This window comes from Dendropsophus ebraccatus, chromosome 1, assembly GCF_027789765.1.
Source record: "Dendropsophus ebraccatus isolate aDenEbr1 chromosome 1, aDenEbr1.pat, whole genome shotgun sequence".
NCBI classification, from domain to species: domain Eukaryota; kingdom Metazoa; phylum Chordata; class Amphibia; order Anura; family Hylidae; genus Dendropsophus; species Dendropsophus ebraccatus.
In genome coordinates, this window is record NC_091454.1 from 218,528,138 (window position 1) to 218,552,643 (window position 24,506).

At 50.8% G+C, this 24,506-nt stretch overlaps 4 protein-coding genes across 7 annotated transcripts in view; 3 read left to right on the forward strand and 1 right to left on the reverse strand.

Moving 5' to 3' along the window:
* STAG3 (STAG3 cohesin complex component) overlaps window positions 1-2,055 on the forward strand; it is a 50,676-nt gene extending 48,621 nt beyond the window's left edge. The window contains exon 33 of the mRNA XM_069948642.1: window positions 1,809-2,055. Within this exon, the coding sequence (XP_069804743.1) occupies window positions 1,809-1,853 (45 nt within the window). The 3' untranslated portion in view covers window positions 1,854-2,055. The remainder of the gene's footprint in view (window positions 1-1,808) is intronic.
* A 1,572-nt stretch (window positions 2,056-3,627) lies between these two features.
* On the reverse strand, window positions 3,628-17,223 carry AP4M1 (adaptor related protein complex 4 subunit mu 1). Of its 4 annotated transcripts, none has more exons than XM_069948705.1 (16): window positions 17,138-17,223; window positions 14,614-14,686; window positions 12,563-12,651; window positions 10,617-10,723; window positions 10,416-10,512; window positions 10,228-10,338; window positions 10,062-10,142; window positions 9,276-9,338; window positions 8,592-8,658; window positions 8,399-8,452; window positions 8,183-8,289; window positions 7,616-7,707; window positions 7,367-7,414; window positions 6,474-6,524; window positions 6,272-6,389; window positions 3,628-4,504 (listed from the first exon to the last, which is right to left on the reverse strand). In XM_069948705.1, the coding sequence occupies exons 2-16, from the start codon at window positions 14,669-14,671 to the stop codon at window positions 4,307-4,309; spliced, it is 1,341 nt and encodes a 446-aa protein (XP_069804806.1). In that variant the 5' UTR covers window positions 14,672-14,686; window positions 17,138-17,223; the 3' UTR covers window positions 3,628-4,306. The 4 variants fall into 4 exon arrangements, with proteins under 4 accessions (XP_069804806.1, XP_069804816.1, XP_069804824.1 ...); XM_069948715.1 differs by lacking the exon at window positions 17,138-17,223 and adding an exon at window positions 16,492-16,607; XM_069948723.1 differs by lacking the exon at window positions 17,138-17,223 and adding an exon at window positions 14,736-14,754.
* On the forward strand, window positions 14,719-15,228 carry LOC138784385 (methyl-accepting chemotaxis protein 2-like). The gene has a single exon (XM_069959932.1). The coding sequence runs from the start codon at window positions 14,719-14,721 to the stop codon at window positions 15,226-15,228; it is 510 nt and encodes a 169-aa protein (XP_069816033.1).
* MCM7 (minichromosome maintenance complex component 7) lies at window positions 16,671-23,870 on the forward strand. The gene is made up of 16 exons (XM_069948694.1): window positions 16,671-16,807; window positions 18,557-18,636; window positions 18,919-19,083; window positions 19,777-19,901; window positions 20,000-20,180; window positions 20,261-20,398; window positions 20,474-20,623; window positions 20,698-20,812; window positions 20,900-21,031; window positions 21,112-21,195; window positions 21,271-21,482; window positions 21,980-22,161; window positions 22,247-22,330; window positions 22,403-22,571; window positions 23,237-23,346; window positions 23,425-23,870. The coding sequence occupies exons 1-16, from the start codon at window positions 16,780-16,782 to the stop codon at window positions 23,630-23,632; spliced, it is 2,163 nt and encodes a 720-aa protein (XP_069804795.1). The 5' UTR covers window positions 16,671-16,779; the 3' UTR covers window positions 23,633-23,870.
* The last annotated feature ends 636 nt before the right edge of the window (window positions 23,871-24,506 follow it).

Consider the following 24,506-nt stretch of genomic DNA (forward strand, 5'->3'; position numbering starts at 1 on the left):
ACATGCAGAAGTAACAAAAGGAAATGCACACCTTTCATAGGATATGTGTGTGTGTGTGTGTATATATAGATAGATAGATAGATAGATAGATACAGATACACACACAGAGTGGTGCCTTGGATTACGAGCATAATTTGTTCCGGGACCGTGCTTGTAATCCAAATTTAAACCAAAGCAGATTTTCCTGTAAGAAATCGCTGAAATGCAGACAATTGGTTCCACACCCCAAAAATAATGATTTTATATTCTGAATAACTTGTAAAACAAATGAAACAAACATTCAGAAACAGCAGAATATGTGATATTGTAAGTTACTGTCCAGTATAGCAATTAGCATGTGGAGTATAATGTATAGTAACTGCATAACCCTGATAACACAGCAGCAGTTTGTAAATACAGGATGGAGGGGCAGACCCCCATAATGCAGTAGCGTAGTACAACAGGCTACAATAGAAAAGCATTGCTGCTGTCAGAGGTCTGTGTGGTCACATGACAGCAATGGGGAAGGGGTGTGTGTTCAGCATGGACCAATCAGGAAGTGAGAATCACAGAGCTGTGCAGGAGGACAGTGACAGAAACATATACAGCAGTGTGAATGGCGTGTGAGTGCAGGCACATTACAGCAGCAGTGTGTATAGCTAAGTGTGAGTGCAGGCACATTATAGCAGCAGTGTGTATAGCTGAGTGTAAGTGTAGGCACATTATAGCAGGAATTGAGAGGATGGGAGATACAAGGGCTGACAGATCTTCCATGATGTGGAAGGTGAGGGAGACTTTCTGGGTCAGAGTACAGGGCTGTAGACCACCCTGTGCAGGCCGTGCCCCTCCCGCAGTCCTGTTCCAATCCAGTACAGGGAGCTCTTACACCAAGTTACAATTTTGAAAAACCTGTGAGCTCTTCTTGCAAAACGCTCTCAATCCAAGTTACTCTTAAACCAAGGTACCACTGTGTGTGTGTGTATGTATATATGTATGTATGTACTGTGTATATATGTGCAGTGAGCTCCCCCTAGGGGTATGAACCCATTGATACGCACAATTTTCCTTATGTAATAGTAAAGCAGTATGTCTCTCTGGACTGCATCTGCACGTGATTTCATACCGATGTTTACAGATTCCCTTATAACAATTACATCTACTAAATCACCTCTCAAAGGATAATGAAATCATAGCTGCTGTCTTTTACAGCTCTGTTCCATTGAAGTAAATGGAGCCAAATTGTAATACTACACAAACAACCCAAGGACAGGGGTGGCACTGTTTTTAGAAGAAAGCAACTCATTCTGGATAAACTCTTAAAGTAGATATGCAGGGTTTAAACAAAAAAAAAAAGTTGGTTTCTTTCAGACACAGCGCCACTCTTGTCCTCATTGGTATTGTGGTTAAGTATAATTAAAGTGAATGGAGAAAGGTTGTGTGCGGTATTTCAACTCAAGTAGTGCTGATTTTCAAAGAAATCATATGGGGTTTTTTTTCAATCCTGGATATTTAAACACACAAAATAAAAGACCTCCCAGGAACCCACCTCCGCTCCTGAGCCCCTGCATGCTGCCTGCCCAATATATATATATATATATATATATATATATATATATATATATATATATATATATATATATATATATAATATATTATAGGTTGCTTGCCAATATATACTGTATATTTAGGTTGCTTGCCTAGTATCCATGTTTTGGTCCTTTCATCCAATCACTGGAACCAAGATGGGGGACACAGGATCTTCTAAGAGGAGCAGCAGGGTTGGGAGGTGGAGATCCCATTATATCTTATATACCCCTACCTCTCCACAGCCGCCAGATCTCCTGGATTCAGCTATTCTGGACAGTGAAGAATGAAAACTTCCAGTGCCGCGGTCTTCACCAAGTTTCACCTTTACATGTATTACATTTTTTTTCCCCCCACATGAAGGTTTGTAGTTTTGGAAATGTGTTCGGGGGTGCAGCACATTGCGGCTCTGCAGAACATTGCATATGAGTTGTTTTTGTTTTGAATGTTTGTTGTATTTATGGCATGTTCATGAAATGGCACGTACAGGAAGCTCCGTTGTTTTGTCTCATTACTGAAAGGGGGTGAAGATGTGGATAGAGAAAAGGGGCTCAGGAGAGGGTGGAGAAGTGATCAGGGAAATAGCTGTCTGATAGGGTGGGCAAACAATTGGGATACCTAGATGAGAAGACTCTGCCCCTTGTGATGTCGGGGGCATTTCTACCATGCACAGACAAGGCTCCTATAGAGCGGAGACATTCAGCCAGGCAGAGCTCTTCTCTATCACCTGGTCAGGGCCATTATACACAGCATCAGGACGGGTGGCTGCATAGAGGATTGGGCTACCACAGGGCCGGGGCCAGGCTGTCACACAACTGAGCACCCACAGGACCGGGGCCGTCACACAACTGAGCACCCACAGGGCCGGGGCCGTCACACAACTGAGCGCCCACAGGGCCGAGGCCAGGCTGTCACACAACTGAGCGCCCACAGGGCCGGGGCCTGGCTGTCACACAACTGAGCGCCCACAGGGCCGGGGCCGGGCTGTCACACAACTGAGCGCCCACAGGGCCAAGGCCAGGCTTTCACACAACTGAGCGCCCACAGGGCCGGGGCCAGGCTGTCACACAACTGAGCACCCACAGGATCGGGCTGTCACACAACTGAGCACCCACAGGGCCGAAGCCAGGCTGTCACACAACTGATCACCCACAGGGCCGAGGCCAGGCTGTCACACAACTGAGCACCCACAGGGCCGAGGCCAGGCTGTCACACAACTGAGCACCCACAGGGCCGAGGCCAGGCTGTCACACAACTGAGCGCCCACAGGGCCGGGGCCAGGCTGTCACACAACTGAGCGCCCACAGGGCCGGGGCCAGGCTGTCACATAACTGAGCACCCACAGGGCCGGGGCCAGGCTGTCACACAACTGAGCACCCACAGGGCCGAGGCCAGGCTGTCACACAACTGAGCACCCACAGGACCTGGCTGTCACACAACTGAGCACCCCGACAGGACCTGGCTGTCACACAACTGAGCACCCACAGGATCGAGCTGTCACACAACTGAGCACCCACAGGGCCGAGGCCAGGCTGTCACACAACTGAGCACCCACAGGGCCGAGGCCAGGCTGTCACACAACTGAGCACCCACAGGGCCGAGGCCAGGCTGTCACACAACTGAGCACCCACAGGGCCGAGGCCAGGCTGTCACAACTGAGCACCCTCAGGACCTGGCTGTCACACAACTGAGCACCCACAGGATCGAGCTGTCACACAACTGAGCACCCACAGGGCCGAGGCCAGGCTGTCACACAACTGAGCACCCACAGGGCCGAGGCCAGGCTGTCACACAACTGAGCACCCACAGGGCCGAGGCCAGGCTGTCACAACTGAGCACCCACAGGGCCGAGGCCAGGCTGTCACACAACTGAGCACCCACAGGGCCGAGGCTAGGCTGTCACACAACTGAGCACCCACAGGGCCGGGGCCAGGCTGTCACACAACTGAGCGCCCACAGGACCTGGCTGTCACACAACTGAGCGCCCACAGGACCTGGCTGTCACACAACTGAGCACCCACAGGACCTGGCTGTCACACAACTGAGCACCCACAGGGCAAGGCACACACATTTTTACGATTTATACCTTCTTTTATTTTCTTATTTTATCTTGGCTGCATCCAACTTCTCCAGATGCCGGAGGTCAAATGATGAATGTCCAGGTTTGGAGAACGTTGCCGAACCTGGACAGTTCAGCAGCTCCGCTTAACACTAGTCCAGACCTTGTAGAATGGGTAAATGACAGCACTGCTGGGTCTTACTGCACTCGCCCTGACCGTGACATCATCAGGAGCTGCTGAATAAGATGGCCCTGTCCATAACACAAGTAGTAAGATGCAGAAATTACTCTAAGGGGATTGTTCAAAGTTTATACTGACTGCAGGAAATAGAGAAAAACCCCATTACTAAATGCTTCACCACCAGTCTTTATTTTCCTGCCGCCAAACAACAGTCGCGGGGGAGTACACAGCCATCCTGATAAATAATGTCACCTATATTCCCCGTCTGTAGATTACACTGTATACAGGTCAGCCCCTGACGCTCCCAGGATACACGGCAGTGGAGCAGAAACCAGTCTCATAAATCCATGTGCAAATGATAAAATAATAGCGTCCGTGTAAATGGTCGCCATCAGCCTCTCCTCTTGTTGTATATCAGCTGGGATCCTTCCTCTTCTCCTCTGCTGACCTCACAGTCTGTACATGACTAAATAAATGATACAAGCCAATGTCCAGTGCCGCAGCTAGCCAAGCCGGACGCTGTAGGAGTCGCTCTGGGTGAGGTATCTGACCCACGTGTGGATTGGGGTCGGACGTTCACTGCGCAGCCTGAGGAATCTGATCTGCAACCCGGAGCAGGTGAGGGACGGCACCTGGAAGGAGAGGTTGAGAGGAGGGAGATCCAGGACGGAGGGAAGGGAGAGGCATCCGGACACATCCACCTGTGGGCACAGCAACATTGTAACATCTCAGGAGTCTCCTGTACTACAGGGACGACATTCCCCACCTCTAAGATGTTATTCCATTCTTCTAAATTTGACACATAACTAGGGGTACCTGCCATTCAGAACATTGCTGAACCCAAACAGTTTAAGGCCGGGTTCACACACAGTATTTCTGCTCAGTATTTTGCAACCAAAACCCAGAGTGGATTGAAAACACAGAAAGGCTATGATCACACACTGTTGAAATTTAGTGAATGGCCGTCATTTCAATACTGTGTGTGAACACAGCCTCGGGTTACATTCACACGTTTAGTATTTTTTTAAGGACCCTACATGATGTCTGCAATCTGCAAAAAATGCATCCGTAATCCTTATTTTTTGTGGATCAGCAAAGAAGGGGAAGAGATGATAGTTAAAGGGGTGTTCCAGTGTGGGGGCACTTTTTGGGGGGGACTGGGGAGGAGGTGGCTGAAATAAAAGACGTCCACTTACCTCCCCGGTTCCAGCGGCGGGTCCCGCATCACGGCGCTCCGGTTCCTGGACGCTTCCGGGTGTCTGACGCGGGCCCGAGACGTGACGTCTCAGGGCCGCTCAGCCACTCAGTGAAGGAGGCGGGATCCGTTTGAAGTCCGCTCGGATCCCGCCTCCTTCACTGAGTGGCTGAGCGGACCTGAGACATAGCATCTCGGGCGGCGTCAGACAGCCGGAAGCGGCCGGGGACTGGAGCGCCGTGATGCGGGACCCGCCGCTGGAACCGGGGAGGTAAGTGGACGTCTTTTATTTCAGCCACCTCCTCCCCAGTCCCCAAAAAAAAGTGCCCCCACACTGGAGCACCCCTTTAAATAAGGCTGGGTTCACACTGTTTTTTTTCTTGCATCCGTCTTCGCCAGGATGTGTGCATCCATTTTAATCCGTTTCTCCATTGATTTCCATAATAAAAGAAACAGATCAAAACGCTTCCTTTTTTTACATGGCCGACCACGTTTCTGTGTAAGCTAAAAAACATTTTTTAATAATGGAAGTCAATGGAAAAACAGATGCCTGAAGAGTTACCCGTTTACCTTTATATTATTGGGACCAATTTACCAAAACAGGTGAATACATCTTGGCTCAGAGAGGGGCTACCTGTACCCCTTCCCCCCTCCCTGCCTCTCCTTTTCTTCCTCTGCTCTCTCTATCCTCACCCTTTTTATTACTTCCTCTTTCTTCTTTGGTTTTAGTTTGAGCGTTCGCTCACTCCCCGCCTTTCCACATACATGCAACACCAAATATATGGGAGCTGTGGAACGCATCAGTTACGATATGTTATGTTATAAACCTATGTTGCAGGAATTTTTATTCTTGTGTTTCTCTGTACATGTGCCTTGGCACCCCTCAGGTGCCAGTTGTATTGACTTTTTTTTTTTATATAAAAATTGAAAATGAATAAAATTTAGAATTAAAAAAAAAAATAGTAAAACGGAGGCACACAAATGCATTGATTTTTCTATCTTTTAAAAAAAAAAAAAACCGGTTTAAAAGTTTTTAAATGATTACTCATTCATACGCTCCCATAGACGTCCATGGGACAACCTGTGCCGCAATCACGGTACATACTAGAGCTTGTCAGTCACTTTTGCGCATTGTGGATCTGTAAATATGCGGACAGTGAAAACGGCCCAATGGAAATGAATAGGCCCTAAATCTGGATCTGTGTGAATGTGGCCTAACAGGTCCTCTCAGCACTATCAACGAGCACTACAATCCTCCAGATCCGCAGAGTACCTTGAACTGTGCGGAGAGCTGGCTTCCTCCTCGGATCCTGGGGATATTCCAGGACAGGGACTGGGTGCTGGGCGTCAGGTCTGCGCTCTGGTCAGGGCTGCTCAGGTCCTGGGAGACGCTGCCCAACAAGAAATAGGGGGGTTACATGGCTGTCTGTGTAGACTGTGACTACCCAACATTCCCATCCATGGAAACAACTTACCTGGTGGCTCCTTTGGGCACAGGTATCTGGACACGGACGTTAATGGCCTGGCTGTATGGAGGACAGACGTACAAGGAGACCATTAGTTTACTCCGTGTGGTCAAGTTGATATTTGGATTCTTGGAAAGCTGAGTGACAACATCCATGGCTTCCACCACCGCTCCAGCAGGGGTTGTCACCCAGCTTTGTCAGACACCTAGATAATAAAATAAGCTGTGATACATTTACTGATATCTGGGGAAATATTCCTCCATGTGCTGTAAGCAGCTTCTCCTACCTCCTGTATAACACAGAGACCTACAGACCATCGTCTGCTTACAATGCTCCTACCTGCATCAATGTGCTATTAAAGGGGTCACTCAGCAATAAAATGTTTTCTTACAAATTAACTGGTGCCAGAGATTTGTAATTTTCTTCTATTTAAAAAAAAACTCCAGTACTTATCAGCTGCTGTATGTCCTGCAGGAAGTGGTGTATTCTTTCCAGTCTGGAGAGCAGGAGAGGTTTTCTATAGGGATTTGCTGCTGCTCTGGACAGTTCCCGATATGGACAGAGGTGGCAGCAGAGAGCACTGTGTAAGACTGGAAAGAAAACACCAATTCCTGCAGGGAATACAGCAGCTGATAAGTATTGGAGATGTTTTAATAGAAGTGAATTACACATTTTTGGCACCAGTTGATTATTATTATTATTTTTTTTTTTTGCTGAACTACCCCTTTAATAACAAGGAACTGTTTACATGAATAGGATATTGCTGAGCTGGGGGGGGGGGGGTCAGAACCCATTCATCTAATATTGATAACCTGTTTTGAGGATATGTATACAGGCCAGATAATCCCTTTAAATCAGCCAAGCTTTATGTGATGGTTTCTTCTCTTCTATCCAGGTCTCACCTCTTTGGGGCCAAGTCACATCGTAGTTTCAAGTAGATTCGCAGACGGCTGCAATAGAAGGAGAGCGGTCACTGCACATAGTCATATAGCTCAGTATACAGAAGACATTAAGTTATCTTCTCTCACAGCTCGTCCTAGTGCACAACCCCCAACCTGTGGCTTCCCATAAAGTACGGCATGATGGGAGTTGTAGCCCTGCAACAGCTAGAGAGCCACTGCCTAAGCATATTCTAGTACATAGTCCATTACCTGCTGCCGGGGTCTCTCTCCAGGCTGGGGAACAGGTGGAAGGGCAGGTTAGTGGAGAGGCTATCCGAGATCTGGTACTGCATCACTGTCAGCTGGAGGAAAAGGACCAGGCTGTAATGTCTGTAAAGGGACTAAACAAACATGGCTGCTTTCCAGCAATAGCGCCACCCCTGTCTATAGGTTGTGTGTGGTACTGCAGGTCAGCCTCATTCTCGCTTCATTTAATCGGTTAAGGGTGTCAACTAGGTGGGGCTTCACAACAGTTGGGCCTCATCTCTCAGCTGAGAGGGCCCAGCTGTCATGAAGCCCCGCCCAAATGACACTAAAGCAGAAAGAAGACACAGGCGGTATTTATATAGGTATACTCTGGATGGAAAAAAAAAAAGTTTTCAAATCAACTGGTGTCAAAGTTATACAGATACATGAACTGCAGTACTGCAATCTTAGTTTAGCCAGTTAATTTGAAAAACTTTTTTTTTACTGGAGTGCTTCCTGAAAACGGCAGCCATGTTTTTCTAATCCTATACAACCTATTTAAAGACACAGGGAACACCCTGTAGTTCTTACCTCGCCCTGTGGAGGGAGCACTTTCAGGATCCGACTGATCTCAAACTCATCCAGTTTTACCGATTCATGAAACTGGCAGCTGTCCACCCGCACTGCAGAGCCGTATCCTGAAGGGGGCAGTGGTGATGTGAATATAAGATAGGTAAAGGCGTCAGTGATGCCTATTAACCAATTATAGTATATATACAGAATATAGTAAGAATGGCCGACACTGACCTCTCAGCTCCGAGCTCCCCACACAGAACTCCTCACTCAGTCCTATCCTGAGCTCTGAAAGAAAAGGACAGAGATGACTCCACACCTGGATGATGTCCGTCCACACCCGGATGATGTCCGTCCACACCCGGATGATGTCCGCGCATCCCCAGCGTCTCCTGTCCGCAGCACATTACTCATTCCCATCACTCACCTGGACAATTTTGGTAAAAGCTTTTCAGTCGTAATTCCCCCTGAACGTCGGCTTTTAGCAAAGAGCCCTGCGAAATAAAGAGGAATGAGAGATGGAACGCGTATGTGGTAAGTGGGCTCAGGGTGACCCCCAGACACAACCTGAAGAAAGTTCTGCCTGTTTCGGGGTGTACTCCAGGCGTAAGCCCCACTCACCTGATGGGTGGTCAGTGAGGGCATGGTAAAGGCAATCACACTTAGGGTTATTTAGTTTGAGGGAGAAAAGACATCTTAGGTGTGATTGCTTACTCAGCTTTCCTAGGATCAGATCCCAGATAGGCTGAGTACTTAAAGAGGTTTTCCTAACCTCAGGAAAAGCCATCAATGTCTGATCTGTGGAGTCCCACGGCTGTTTGCCAGAGCTGTGGCACCCACAAAATCATAGCTGGAGGTAGACAGCACCATACACTGTGTAGTGGCCATGCTGGGTTACTGCAGTTCAGTTCTCACTGAAGCGATTGATACCTGAGTTGCAGTACCCCAGCATGGCCACTACACAATATACGGAGCTCTCTGCTTCCTCCTCTCCTCTATGTCGGTGCTGCAGCAAACAGCTGATCCCCATGCCTGGACCTGAGAATAGACTATCAATCAGAAAGTCCTGAGAAACCCATTAAATTTGGCTAAAAAGTATAAGTTTACTCACATTGGCTCCGATGGCCACGGTCATACGTTCTATGACATCCAGGAAGATCTCATTTTGGTCGCCCTAGTAAAGGAGAAAAAGTTTATCAAAGGGGTTATCCAGGGTTCGAAAACATGGCCGCCTTATTGGGTGTCGGTTTCGTAGCTCAGTTACCTATACCACACAGAACCTGAGGACAGGGGCGGTACTGATTTTGCTAGAAAGTAGCTGTTCTTTAGCTAACCCTGGATAACCTCTTTAAGGGTGCGTTCACACCTACAGGATCTGCAGCAGATTTCATGCTGTGTTCAGTTATTTAAATGAAATCTGCTGCAGATCCTGTAGGTGTGAACGCACCATTAAGGGGTTGTTCACAAAAAAAATCATTTCATTCAAGTCAATTGGTGTCAGAAAGTTATACAGATTTGTAATTTACTTCTATTAAAAAAAAAAAATCTCAAGTCTTCCAGTACTTATCAGCTGCTGCATGTCCTGTAGGAAGTGGTGTATTCTTTCCAGTCTGGAGAGCAGGAAAAGTTTTCTTTGAGGAGGCTCCTGCTCTGGACAGTTCCTGACATGGACAGAGGTGGCAGCAGAGTGCACTGTGTCAGACTGAAGAGAATACACCACTTCCTGCAGGACATACAGCAGTTGATAAGTACTGGAAGACTTGAGATTTTATAATAGAAGTAAAATAAAAAATCACTTTCTGGCACCAGTTGATCTAAAAGAAAACAATTTTGGTGAACGACCCCTTTAAGTAGGTGCCCCTTTCCCTCACACACAGACTTTATAGATGGCTCTCACTTGTGGATGACGCGAGGACAGAACCGGACGACTAGCGGCTGAACTTGGAGCAACCTTACTCTGCTGAGTCTCTGCTCCGAACTGTGGATTAGAAACACAGCGATTAGGTGGGGAAAACAGAAGATAGGAGATATATATATATAGTGTCTGTATACACAGCCCTTACCAGCCCCACGCTGCTGAGGTCCAGGAGACTGAACGGCTTGGTGACCACTGGATCGGATTGGATGAAGTTTTTCAGCACGTCTGTGGAGGTTGTCTGGATGAATCCATAGTCCTGTGAAGGAGAGGGGTGCACATATAATATGTATACGCCGTATACACCGTAACTATAATGATGGACCCTCCACCTACCAGAACCTCATCCAGCAGCTCATAGATCAAAGCAAAGTTGAGTCTTATGACATCCTCGCTAAGGTCCCCGCAGTAGTCACGGATCAGGGCGGCCAGTCTAGGACAATGGCGGAGTGTGTATGAGCATAGTACAATGATAACAACCATGTTTATTTACATCAGCATCTCTGTGTGAACACGGCCCTACAGACAGACACTCACCTGTTCAGAAAATCCAGATACATGAAGGGAGAATCATCAGGGCGAACGCTTATGGCAAAATACAGACCACGGTGACGGATGTGGAGGAAGTGACTACCCTCATGTTCCTGCAGGATAAGAACAGACTGTTAGAGGGGATGTACAGGGTGTCAGGTGGGGTTAGAGGGGATGTACAGGGTGTCAGGTGGGGTTAGAGGGGATGTACAGAATGTAATGTGGGGTTAGAGGGGATGTACAGGATGCCAGGTGGGGTTAGAGGGGGTATACAGGATGTCAGGTGAGGTTAGAGGGGATGTACAGGATGTCAGGTGGGGTTAGAGGGGGTGTACAGGATGTCAGGTGGGGTTAGAGGGGGTGTACAGGATGTCAGGTGGGGTTAGAGGGGATGTACAGGATGTCAGGTGGGGTTAGAGGGGATGTACAGGATGTCAGGTGGGGTTAGAGGGGGTGTACAGGATGTCAGGTGGGGTTAGAGGGGATGTACAGGATGTCAGGTGTGGATAGAGAGGGTATACAGGATGTCAGGTGAGGTTAGAGGGGATGTACAGGGTGTCATGTGGGGTTAGAGGGGATGTACAGGATGTCAGGTGGGGTTAGAGGGGATGTACAGCATGTCAGGTGGGGTTAGAGGGGATGTACAGGATGCCAGGTGGGGTTAGAGGGGATGTACAGGATGTCAGGTGGGGTTAGAGGGGGTATACAGGATGTCAGGTGGGGTTAGAGGGGGTATACAGGATGTCAGGTGGGGTTAGAGGGGATGTACAGGATGTCAGGTGGGGTTAGAGGGGATGTACAGGATGTCAGGTGGGGTTAGAGGGGGTGTACAGGATGTCAGGTGGGGTTAGAGGGGATGTACAGGATGTCAGGTGTGGATAGAGAGGGTATACAGGATGTCAGGTGAGGTTAGAGGGGATGTACAGGGTGTCATGTGGGGTTAGAGGGGATGTACAGGATGTCAGGTGGGGTTAGAGGGGATGTACAGCATGTCAGGTGGGGTTAGAGGGGATGTACAGGATGCCAGGTGGGGTTAGAGGGGATGTACAGGATGTCAGGTGGGGTTAGAGGGGATGTCCAGGATGTCAGGTGGGGTTAGAGGGGATGTACAGGATGTCAGGTGGGGTTAGAGGGGGTGTACAGGATGTCAGGTGTGGATAGAGAGGGTATACAGGATGTCAGGTGAGGTTAGAGGGGATGTACAGGGTGTCATGTGGGGTTAGAGGGGATGTACAGAATGTAATGTGGGGTTAGAGGGGATGTACAGGATGTCAGGTGGGGTTAGAGGGGATGTACAGCATGTCAGGTGGGGTTAGAGGGGATGTACAGGATGCCAGGTGGGGTTAGAGGGGATGTACAGGATGTCAGGTGGGGTGAGAGGGGATGTCCAGGATGCAAGGTGGGGTGAGAGGGGATGTCCAGGATGTCAGGTGGGGTTAGAGGGGATGTACAGAATGTAATGTGGGGTTAGAGGGGATGTACAGGATGTCAGGTAGGGTTAGAGGGGATGTACAGAATGTAATGTGGGGTTAGAGGGGATGTACACAATGTCAGGTGGGGTTAGAGGGGATGTCCAGGATGCAAGGTGGGGTTAGAGGGGGTGTCCAGGATGCAAGGTGGGGTTAGAGGGAATGTCCAGGATGTCAGGTGGGGTGAAAGGGGATGTCCAGGATGTCAGGTGGGGTTACAGGTGATGTCCACGATGCAAGGTGGGGTTAGAGGGGATGTCCAGGATGTCAGGTGGGGTTAGAGGGGGCGTACAGAATGTAATGTGGGGTTAGAGGGGATGTACAGGATGTCAGGTGGGGTTAGAGGGGATGTACAGGATGTCAGGTGGGGTTAGAGGGGATGTCCAGGATGCAAGGTGGGGTTAGAGGGGATGTACAGGATGAGAAATATTCAGACAGCAGATGAATAGGAGGAGTTACATATTAGGAAACGTGCTGTCTTACCATCACCACCGGGGCCTGGTCAGACGGCAGAGAGGACAGCTTCAGGTACAGGCCGTCCGCTGCGTTACAGCTGGAGGATAAGCCCTGATCTGAGGGGGGTGTAAGGAAAGTGACAAGACATGATGAGGCCTCTCCTGAGCTACATTACCTCCTCACCTGGAAAATCCTATAGTACAGCGCTGTTCCTCTGTTACTCCACCTGGAATTGTGGGCGGAGTGTGAGTCCCTTCACCGGCTATGCTATGACTAGCTGATCGAAACGCGTCAGTGGTGCAGTATGTGGACTTTAATGTGGGTCTGGATACCCCCTCAGTAGTGATTATACAGGGTCTGGATACCCCCTCAGTAGTGATTATACAGGGTCTGGATACCCCCTCAGTAGTGATTATACAGGGTCTGGATACCCCCTCAGAAGTGATTATACAGGGTCTGGATACCCCCTCAGTAGTGATTATATAGGGTCTGGATACCCCCTCAGTAGTGATTATATAGGGTCTGGATACCCCCTCAGTAGTGATTATACAGGGTCTGGATACCCCCTCAGTAGTGATTATACAGGGTCTGGATACCCCCTCAGTAGTGATTATACAGGGTCTGGATACCCCCTCAGTAGTGATTATACAGGGTCTGGATACCCCCTCAGTAGTGATTATATAGGGTCTGGATACCCCCTCAGTAGTGATTATATAGGGTCTGGATACCCCCTCAGTAGGTATTATACAGGGTCTAGATACCCCCTCAGTAGGTATTATACAGGGTCTGGATACCCCCTCAGTAGTGATTATACAGGGTCTGGATACCCCCTCAGTAGTGATTATATAGGGTCTGGATACCCCCTCAGTAGTGATTATATAGGGTCTGGATACCCCCTCAGTAGTGATTATACAGGGTTTTGATACCCCCTCAGTAGTAATTATACAGGGTCTGGATACCCCCTCAGTAGTGATTATATAGGGTCTGGATACCCCCTCAGTAGGTATTATACAGGGTCTGGATACCCCCTCAGTAGGTATTATACAGGGTCTGGATACCCCCTCAGTAGGTATTATACAGGGTCTGGATAACCCCTCAGTAGTGATTATACAGGGTCTGGATACCCCCTCAGGTCTGATTATATAGGGCTTGGATACACCCTTAGTAGTGATTATACAGGGTTTGGATATCCCCTCAGTAGTGATTATACAGGGTCTGGATACCCCCTCAGTAGTGATTATATAGGGTCTGGATACCCCCTCAGTAGGTATTATACAGGGTCTGGATACCCCCTCAGTAGGTATTATACAGGGTCTGGATACCCCCTCAGTAGGTATTATACAGGGTCTGGATACCCCCTCAGTAGGTATTATACAGGGTCTGGATAACCCCTCAGTAGTGATTATACAGGGTCTGGATACCCCCTCAGGTCTGATCATATAGGGTCTGGATACCCCCTCAGGTCTGATTATATAGGGCTTGGATACACCCTCAGGTCTCATCATATAGGGTCTGGATACCCACTCAGGTCTGATTATATAGGGCTTGGATACACCCTTAGTAGTGATTATATAGGGTTTGGATATCCCCTCAGTAGTGATTATACAGGGTTTGGATACACCCTCAGGTCTGATCATATAGGGCTTGGGTACACCCTCAGGTCTCATCATATAGGGTCTGGAGACCCCCTCAGGTCTGATCCTATAGGGTTTGGATACACCCTCAGGTCTGATCATATAAGGGCTGGATACCCCCTCAGGTCTGATCCTATAGGGTTTGGATACCCCCTCATGTCTTATCATATAGAGTCTGGATACACCCTCATGTCTGACTATATAGGACTTGGATACCCCCTCAGGTCTGATCATATAGGGTCTGGATACCCCCTCAGGTCTGATCATATAGGGTCTGGATACCCCCTCAGGTCTGATCCTATAGGGTTTGGATACCCCCTCATGTCTTATCATATAGAGTCTGGATACCCCCTCAGGTCTGATCATATAGGGTCTGACCAGCAGATGTCTGATATGTGACTACACTGTGGCCTGTCATGTTTCGTTCTTACACATGGAGGATACAGTCCTTGTATATCAGGAGGTCGCCTTTAGAGGACAGGATGAGAAGCTGGGAGATCATGATTCTGCCTCAACCCTAGGAGAGAGGAGAACCAGAAAACATTAGAGATGGCGGAGGAGCTCACAGAGATGGCGGAGGAGCTCACAGAGATGGCGGAGGAGCTCACAGAGAAGGCTGAGGAGCTCACAGAGAAGGCTGAGGAGCTCACAGAGAAGGCTGAGGAGCTCACAGAGACGGCTGAGGAGCTCACAGTGACGGCGGAGGAGCTCACAGAGATGGCGGAGGAGCTCACAGAGAAGGCTGAGGAGCTCACAGAGATGGCTGAGGAGCTCACAGAGACGGCGGAGGAGCTCACAGAGATGGCTGAGGAGCTCACAGAGAAGGCTGAGGAGCTCACAGAGAAGGCTGAGGAGCTCACAGAGACGGCTGAGGAGCTCACAGTGACGGCGGAGGAGCTCACAGAGACAGCGGTGGAGCTCACAGAGACGACGGAGGAGCTCACAGAGAAGGCTGAGGAGCTCACAGAGATGGCGGAGGAGCTCAGAGATGGCGGAGGAGCTCACAGAGATGACGGAGGAGCTCACAGAGATGGCGGAGGAGCTCACAGAGAAGGCTGAGGAGCTCACAGAGATGGCTGAGGAGCTCACAGAGACGGCGGAGGAGCTCACAGAGATGGCTGAGGAGCTCACAGAGATGGCTGAGGAGCTCACAGAGACGGCGGAGGAGCTCACAGAGATGGCTGAGGAGCTCACAGAGAAGGCTGAGGAGCTCACAGAGAAGGCTGAGGAGCTCACAGAGACGGCTGAGGAGCTCACAGTGACGGCGGAGGAGCTCACAGAGACAGCGGTGGAGCTCACAGAGACGACGGAGGAGCTCACAGAGAAGGCTGAGGAGCTCACAGAGATGGCGGAGGAGCTCAGAGATGGCGGAGGAGCTCACAGAGATGACGGAGGAGCTCACAGAGAAGGCTGAGGAGCTCACAGAGATGGCGGAGGAGCTCACAGAGATGGCGGAGGAGCTCACAGAGACTGATGGGGGTCCGGTGTCCTTCAGTGTATGAGGGATCAGAGCGGCCTGTAAGGGCTTCCTTACACCTGCTGACCTATCCCTTCTCAGATCAGCACCGGCCCCATTCATTTCAATGGCCTGAGTGAATGGCAGTTTTGGCTCGGACTGAGAAGCAGGGTTTATAGGATTTGTCAAAACTCGGAATATGAGCCGAACCTAGTGACTATGACTGGCCGACCCTGCTGGGACCTCTGCAATGTATGGGGCCTGTCAGAGCAGGGACATGAGTGGCATCTGGGTGACCGGTGGGTCTGACCCCCACAGAACCTAAGTATGAAGGTCACCGAGCGCACTGCACATGCTCGGCCTCCACTCATCACTCTCTATGGGACTTATAAACATGGCCGAATGCTGCAGCTCCCATAGACAATGAATGGAGCGGGGGACGAGCACACTCTCTGCACTCTGACAACAGGTGACCCCTATTCTTGTGATCACTGTGGGTCCCAGGGGTCAGACCCCCGCATATCCTATAGACATTTCAATCTCAGGAGAATCCCTTTAAGCTCAGCTTTATATAGCGCCTCATAGTGTGTTCAGGAGCACAACACATAAAGCAGCACCACATCTCCAGAACCTTCATAGGATAACATCAGTGACCCATACTACACAATGTGTCTGGTCAGCTGACCGTGATGTCACACTTCCAGGGTCACTCCAATAAATTATTACAGTGTAATATAGGACGGTGGGTGTCATAGTAACAGCAGCACACACCACAGCCGGTGTATTAGTGCTGACACCTATTCCTATCTCCTCCTCCATTCACCTCAGCCTCCTCATGACAAAGAGAAAAACGCGGGAAAACTCACTAGTCTCCGCTTCCCATTGGTTGTATGTAAATAACGCTCGCTCCTGATTAGCCAATCACTGGGGGGAGGCGGGGCCCGCTTGTTCCCTCCATTCCCAAAGAGCACCGTTCATTGGTTCTACGCGCGGTCACGTGCCCACGCGCTCGGTTGCTAAGGGGCGGCGCTCGAGGTCTAGCAACCTACAGCCAATCAGAAAACAGCTTTGGGGGAAAGCCCGCGAAAAGTAAGCCCGGGAAACAGTGCGAGTCAGTGAGAGGAGAGAGCGCAGCCGCCTGTAGCGTTGTCATCATGCCCCGGGATTACACAGCCGACAAAGGTAACGGAGGAGCCGGGGAGGTGGTGGAGGAAGCTCGGGGAGAAGGAACGGGAGGTAGCGGGCTGTATATATTACACCGGAATAGCGCAGTCCCTGCCCCCGGTGTAACAGGCCGGCAGCTCCGGTCACTGGGGAGCCGCTGTGCTCAGGCCGCCTCTCCCTGCGGTCACTATACCAGGATTTCTATTACACGCCTGTAGTTACGGTCCTCCACCAGCAGATGGCGCGCCTACTGTATGACCGCGACCCCAGGGAGGCTGCGACCGCGACTCCCCGGTATAATCCCTGAGGACGGGCGCTCCCCGGTGTGGTTCCCGGCATAGCACTCACCCGCCCGGGGATCCGCTCCTCCGCACGGCGGCTGACTGAGTAGATGGACGGAGCTGCCGGTGCTCGGTACTTCCGGATCCGGGTCACAGGTCATGTGACTCCTGAGCCAGAGAAGGCGGCAATGTGCCAGGAGCCCGTACTGTGTGTGAGAGCAGGCTGTGTGTGCGGCGCTCAATGTTCTGCCCCAGAGCGGCGCTCACTATTCTGCTGGTGGGGTCACTGTGTACATACATTACATTACTGATCCTGAGTTACATCCTGTATTATACTCCAGAGCTGCACTCACTATTCTGCTGGTGGGGTCACTGTGTATATACATCAGAGCTGCACTCACTATTCTGCTGGTGGGGTCACTGTGTACATACATTACATTACTGATCCTGTATTATACCTCAGAGCTGCACTCACTATTCTGCTGGTGAGGTCACTGAGTACATACATTACATTACTGATCCTGTATTATACCCCAGAGCTGCACTCACTATTCTGCTGGTGGGGTCACTGTGTACATACATTACATTACTGATCCTGAGTTACATCCTGTATTATACGCCAGAGTAGTGTTGCACCGAAATATTGATACTACTATCGATATTTCGGGCAGAAAAACGGTTTGGTACCAGGATTTCCTTGTATCGATACTTTGTTAAGCTGCATAATAACACATAAATTACAGCGCAGAGAACACGGCGGGCGGCTAGCTGAGTGCCGGCCATGTTCTGTGTGCCGCCCCCTGCTGTCACCTCCTCCGCCCGGGCACGGATTTCCCAGCGGCGCCAAATTCAAATGTCCAGCATGTAGCGATCACTAGTGCCGGCTATTTTACAGGGTAGAAACCGCTGTCACAGCAGCATTTAACCCCTCCAGAGCCGCTCCTGCTGCATATGGAGCGGCCCCCACTGCCAATGACTGCGGCCCGCCATATTACGGACAGCAGTCATTTAACTATTCCCCCGCCGCGGCTGCACGCTTCCAGTCCTGCCCCCCCATTCTGTCAGCCCTGGGAGCTGCCGCTGCACCCGCCAGTCCAGCCCTTCATCCTGCCCTCCCTCCCCCGGGAGCCGCTGCTGCACTTTGCGGTCCCTCACACTGGATGGACAGGAAGCTCCTGGTCGGTCGCTTCTCCTCAAGCTCTCTATTCAAGTTGTGTGTAATCCTGATCACATGATATAAACATAACACTATAATAAAACAATCATAGTAACAATCCCCCTGGTACAGAGACGTGGACACTATGTAAGCCGGGCTCCAGCCATATGTGAGGGGTGCTGATCTGTCCTGTATATACATATACACATACACTGCAGTGTCGTGGGACGGGTATATACATCTGGAGGGGGAGGGGGGGGGTCTGCTCTGTGAATACATCATACTGTGGTTTCCAGGACTTGTTACTAAAATCTGTTTCTTTGACTTTAGAAAAATTCAAGACCTTCCTGCAGGAATTCTACAAGGACGATGAGTTTGGGAAGAAGCACTTCAAATATGGCACCCAGCTGGTGAGCTCCTAAACTGCTAGAGGGGATATATACATAAGGCTCTGTATACCAATAGGGGCCCTACAGCTGCTGCAGAAACTACAACTCCCATCATACCTGCGCAGCCAAAGCTTTAGCTCCAGGCTGTATGCAGGTTACCCCCGGGGGCTGTATGCGGGTTCCAATATGGCTTCCCCAGTAAGTCTCTATCCACTGTAGCTTCCTATGGTCATTACCTATGGTGTCTCTTTAGAGCAGCGATCACTACAGATGGATTCTTATCCTCCCTCCTTTCTTCCCCAGGCTAATATCTCTCACAGAGAACAAGTCTCCTTATACATCGACCTGGATGACCTGGCAGAGGAAGACCCGGAGCTGGTGGACGCCATCTGTGAGAACACCCGCAGATACACCAACCTGTTTGCAGATGCCGTGCAGGAGCTGCTGCCCCAGTACAAGGAGAAGGAGGTGGGTGCTGGGGGCAGATGGCTGGTGTCCTCCCTAGATCCCCTCATGGTGGGGGGGGGCGCATGGCTGGTGTCCTCCCTAGATCCCCTCATGGTGGGGGGGGGCGCATGGCTGGTGTCCTCCCTAGAGCCCCTCATGGGGGGGGGGGGGGGGGCGCATGGCTGGTGTCCTCCCTAGAGCCCCTCATGGGGGGGGGCGCATGGCTGGTGTCCTCCCTAGAGCCCCTCATGGGGGGGGGCGCATGGCTGGTGTCCTCCCTAGAGCCCCTCATGGGGGGGGGGGGGGGCGCATGGCTGGTGTCCTCCCTAGAGCCCCTCATCGGGGGGGGGGGGCGCATGGCTGGTGTCCTCCCTAGAGCCCCTCATCGGGGGGGCGGGTGGCTGGTGTCTCTGCAGAGCCTCGCATCCTGGGGGCAGATAGCTGTGGTGTCTCCCTGCAGAATCTCTCATCCTTGGGAGAGATGGCTGGTGTCTCCTCCCCGCAGAACCTTTCATCCCAAGGGAGAGATGGCTGGTGTTTCCCCCCTGCAGAGCCTCTCATCCTGGGGGGGCTAGATAGCTGGGGTCTCCCTGCAGAGCCTCTCATCCTGGGGGGGCTAGATGGCTGGGGTCTCCCTGCAGAGCCTCTCATCCTGGGGGGGACAGTTGGTGTGTCCTCCCCGCAGAGCCTCCTCATCCCGGTTTATTTTTCCAGGTGGTGAATAAGGATTCGCTGGACGTCTACATAGAGCACCGATTAATGATGGAGCAGCGTGGCCGGGACCCTACAGAGATCCGGGATGTTCACAACCAGTATCCTGCAGAGCTCATGCGCAGATTGTAAGTCCTGGTCACTGCACATCATGCCGGCACTGACACTGCAGGATGGGAGTTGTAGTCCTGCTTCAGGTTACTGACCATTAGCTTCTCATTTCCAGTGAGCTGTACTTCAAGGCTCCTTCCTCTGCCAAAGCTCGGGTCGTCCGTGATGTGAAGGCGGACTCTATCGGAAAACTTGTAAGCGTGCGAGGAATTGTCACCAGGGTCACTGAAGTGAAGCCCATGATGGTGGTCGCAACGTACACATGTGACCAGTGTGGTGCTGAGACCTACCAGCCTGTAAGTCACATTCCAAGTCTTAAGACATCTCGGTCTCTGTACACACTGTGCACAATATAACCATCTGATTCCCCTTACAGATCCAGTCGCCAACCTTCATGCCCCTGATAATGTGCCCGAGCAAAGAGTGTCAGACCAACCGCTCGGGCGGCCGCCTCTATCTCCAGACCCGCGGATCCAAATTCATCAAGTTCCAGGAGCTGAAGATCCAAGAGCATGTGAGTCTGATGTGACCTCCTCTAGTCATTACTCCAGAACCTTGTTACTTGGTCTGATCAGTTCTGCTGTTCTAGAGCGATCAAGTACCCGTTGGTAACATCCCTCGCTGTATGACCGTCTATGTCCGAGGAGAGAACACGCGTCTGGTGCAGCCAGGTGACCACGTCAGCATTACTGGAGTATTCCTGCCCATGCTGAAGACTGGCTTCCGGCAAGTAGCTCAGGTAAGACCGTCTGCATCGCCTGCTGTGGATGGTGTCTTCTAGGTGTATGCGGCCTCTAATGCTGCTCTCTTTAGGGGCTGCTCTCAGAGACCTACCTGGAATCCCACCGACTGGTGAAGATGAACAAGACTGAGGATGATGAGCTGGGAACAGAGGAACTGAGCGAGGAGGAGCTGCGGCAGATCACAGGTGAGCGGGACACAGTGTGTAAGGTTACTGCCCCTATTATCCCTCCTATCCATCCTTACAGCTTCTCCTCATCTGCTTCTCTTGTAGAGGATGACTTCTATGAGAAGCTTGCTGCCTCCATTGCCCCTGAGATCTATGGACATGAGGATGTGAAGAAGGCTCTGCTGCTTCTCCTGGTGGGTGGTGTGGACCACTCTCCGCGTGGCATGAAGATCAGAGGTCGGTGTATGCAGAGTGTCCCCATGGTGCTCAGTTACAGGTTTCCTCCTCTTGCTTATTCACGTGTGTTTTTCCTGCAGGAAATATCAACATCTGCCTGATGGGAGATCCAGGAGTGGCCAAGTCTCAGCTTCTGTCCTATATCGATCGCCTGGCTCCTCGCAGTGAGTACAGTCCCTGTGTCCTTTCTCCTTGGTCCGTGTGGTGTTCTGTGACCTCACGTTCTCACTGCTTTCTAGGTCAGTACACCACAGGAAGAGGCTCCTCTGGCGTTGGTCTGACGGCCGCTGTGATGAAGGATTCTGTGACTGGAGAGATGACGCTGGAGGGGGGAGCCCTGGTGCTGGCAGATCAGGGAGTCTGCTGTATCGATGAGTTTGATAAGATGATGGATACTGACCGTACCGCCATTCATGAGGTCATGGAACAGCAAACAATCTCCATTGCCAAAGTAAGAGTCCTGTGCACTCCAGCCTAGTGTCCATAACATGAACCTGTGGTGGGGCATATATAGTATATAGGGCAGATATTAGCTGCTCTGGGCATGCTGAGGGCTGTATATTCCTACTGGTTAGGGCAGGGGTAGGGAACCTTGGCCCTCCAGCTGTTGCTAAATTACAACTCCCATCATGCCTGGACAAAAAGCTTCTACTGAGAATGATGGGAATTGTAGTCTTGCAACAGCCAGAGGGCCAATGGTTCCCTGTTCCTGCTGTAAAGTGATGCAGAGGAGCCCAAGGTCAGTTCACGTGGATGTAGCATAAACCCAGTCATGGTATGTGTAGGCTGCGGCCCTGCTTTCCTTAAAGCACACAGCCCCTCTGTTTTGCTGCTTGTCGCTGAGGGCACTTTGAGTAGATCTCTTTACAGCATTTTGCAGCAGTCTGACTTATGACCAGTGTTGTCTCCCTAGCTCCGTTTTATAACGCCCATTCTACATTGGTTTAGGCCGGTATAATGACCACTCTCAACGCCCGCTGCTCTATCCTTGCTGCTGCTAACCCGGCCTACGGAAGATACAACCCCAAGAAAACGGTGGAGCAGAACATCCAGCTGCCTGCTGCTCTGCTGTCTCGATTTGATCTGCTCTGGTTAATTCAGGACAAGCCTGATAGAGACAATGACCTCAGGTAGCCATTATTCCTTCCCCCCCCCCCCCCCCCCTGGCCTGTGCTGCCACCTCTGCTGTGTTCTTACCTCCCGTCTCTCCGTCAGGCTGGCTCAGCACATCACCTATGTCCATCAGCACAGCAGGCAGCCGCCCTCTCAGTTCCAGCCTCTGGATATGAAGCTGATGAGGTAAGTGTTTTCCAGGCCCTCGTGTCTCTTCCCTTCATCGACCGACTCTCATCTATTGTGCTTCCTCCATAGACGCTATATCATGATGTGCAAACGTAAGCAGCCTGCAATCCCAGAATCCCTTGCTGACTACCTGACCGCAGCCTATGTGGAGATGAGGAAGGAGGCCCGAACCAACAAAGACACCACCTTCACCTCTGCCAGAACCCTCCTGTCTATCCTGCGGCTCTCCACAGCTCTGGTGAGGAGCCCCCTTTAGGATTTTGGTGACTTTCTTTCCTTTTTCAGGGGCTTCTGTTCAGTCCACTGAGCTCCAAAGTGCTGTTCGTGCAGGTAGCGGTGTACAGATCCTACTGTAGGGACAGCACTTCCGCCGCTCGCTGTGACCCGGCTCTACCCTGCTGCTTTTTTGCCGTCTGTCTCCCGCATCCCCCATCCAGACAGGCCGATGTTGACAGGCAGAGACAGGAGCAACTGCTGGTGTGTCCTCAGAGCATTGCACTTGTCTCGGTCTGACAGTGTCGGCAAAACGCTCCACCGCTTGGCTTGTGCCTTCACTTTCTGTGAGAATCCATCTAAATGTACTGTGCGTTTACTTTGGTTTACATATTGATGCTCTAATCACATCCAAAGCTGCAGTGATGGAATGTATTGTGGGAGATGCTGTATGGGGAGAAGGGGGTCCTCTGGATGGATTGGTCCTGTATTGACGTGGACAGTTATATTTCCCACAATGCATCACAGCAGGTTTGTAAGCCTTGCAGCTTTGGATGTGTTTGGAGTAGAAGGCTTGGCATTCTTATTGCTTCTCTGTGCTGTGTGTAATCTGGAGACCTTCACATGGTTAATGTGCGGCAGTGTATGGGTGTAAAGGTAGTGACCTTCCTTATACTGCCCCCCCCCCAGGCCCGCCTCCGTCTGGAGGATGTTGTAGAGAAGGAAGACGTCAATGAAGCCATGAGGTTAATGGAAATGTCTAAGGATTCCCTGCTGGGAGACAAAGGGCAGACGGCGAGGTGAGGTGGTTTCCATATACTGTGTATGACGCGGGAGTCTCTATCGTGATGAGCTATAATTGTACTGCATCTCTCTAGGACCCAGCGACCCGCTGACGTCATCTTTGCCACAATTCGTGAGATGGTTCCGGAGAAGGGACCGCGTAGTGTCAAGTACTCTGAGGCGGAGCAGCGATGCGTGTCTAAAGGCTTCACCCCGGCACAGTTCGAGGCGGCTCTAGAGGAGTACGAGGAGCTGAATGTCTGGCTGGTCAACCAGGCCCGGACCAAGGTCACCTTTGTGTGAGCCGCATCACCACAGACTCTGCCCATAACAGACTTCGTATCGCTCCCCCTGGATGTGACGGTCGGCTCTCCTGTATATTACTGGCTGTGTGTTTTAACCCCCCACTTATCGAGGAGTTTTGTAAGTTACAGAATCCTTCTCCTCCAGCCGCCTTTCCTGTCTTTACCATGGAGGCCATTGGTGCACAGATGGGAATCATGAACTCCAGGGGAAGTTTAATAAAGACTTTTTACTAGTATGACGGCGTCTCAGTGTTCTTAATATTACACTCACTGCTGTGTAGTAGACGGCACTACAATGTTATAGCTGAGTGTAACCAGTGATCACTGCAACAAGCTTCATAGATGACCCGCACAATGCGGCTGGGAGCTATAGTGGTCGGGGGGAACTGCGGGACTGTTTTATGGCGATTTAGAAGTCCAGGCCTGATGGGAGTTGTAGTTATGCCGGAGTTGGAGGGTGGCAGGTTCTCCTTCCCTGCCCCAAAGCTTCCGATCTTCCTACAGAAGAGTCTCATAGGACGTCATGCACACCTGAGGACGCAGCTATGTAGAAGGGATAGGGAGTTATAGAAACTAACCAGTAATGGACGTCCCAATATACCTGGGATTCCTCCAGTGTCATCACATATCCTGGTAGTTGTGTGTGCAGACACTAGATGGATTTCAGTTTTGCTGCTAAATATCAAATATTTGAGTATTTCTGTGTGTACAGAACTGGGAAAGGGGCTCTTCCAGCTGGAGGACACAACTTCTATAGTTAGATAGAAACTAAAGGGCCTATGCCTACCCTCCATGCTTCCCCATTACCCCCCGCTGACTCCTCCGGGAGGTGGATTCCTCTGAGCAGTCGCTGGGCTTGGGGTCAAAGTTTT

What these genes read in the sequence shown, in the direction of transcription:
- AP4M1 (XM_069948705.1), bottom strand. Translation starts at nt 14,671, where the DNA reads ATGATCTCCCAGCTTCTCATCCTGTCCTCTAAAGGCGACCTCCTGATA. An exon ending in CCTCCTGATATACAAGGACT is followed by an intron (nt 12,652 to 14,613) that starts GTATCCTCCATG and finishes CACCCCCCTCAG; the next exon opens with ATCAGGGCTTATCCTCCAGC. An exon ending in ACCAGGCCCCGGTGGTGATG is followed by an intron (nt 10,724 to 12,562) that starts GTAAGACAGCAC and finishes CTTATCCTGCAG; the next exon opens with GAACATGAGGGTAGTCACTT.
- LOC138784385 (XM_069959932.1), top strand. Translation starts at nt 14,719, where the DNA reads ATGGCGGAGGAGCTCACAGAGATGGCGGAGGAGCTCACAGAGATGGCG.
- MCM7 (XM_069948694.1), top strand. Translation starts at nt 16,780, where the DNA reads ATGCCCCGGGATTACACAGCCGACAAAG. An exon ending in AGCTGAAGATCCAAGAGCAT is followed by an intron (nt 20,399 to 20,473) that starts GTGAGTCTGATG and finishes CTGCTGTTCTAG; the next exon opens with AGCGATCAAGTACCCGTTGG. An exon ending in GATAGAGACAATGACCTCAG is followed by an intron (nt 22,162 to 22,246) that starts GTAGCCATTATT and finishes TCTCTCCGTCAG; the next exon opens with GCTGGCTCAGCACATCACCT.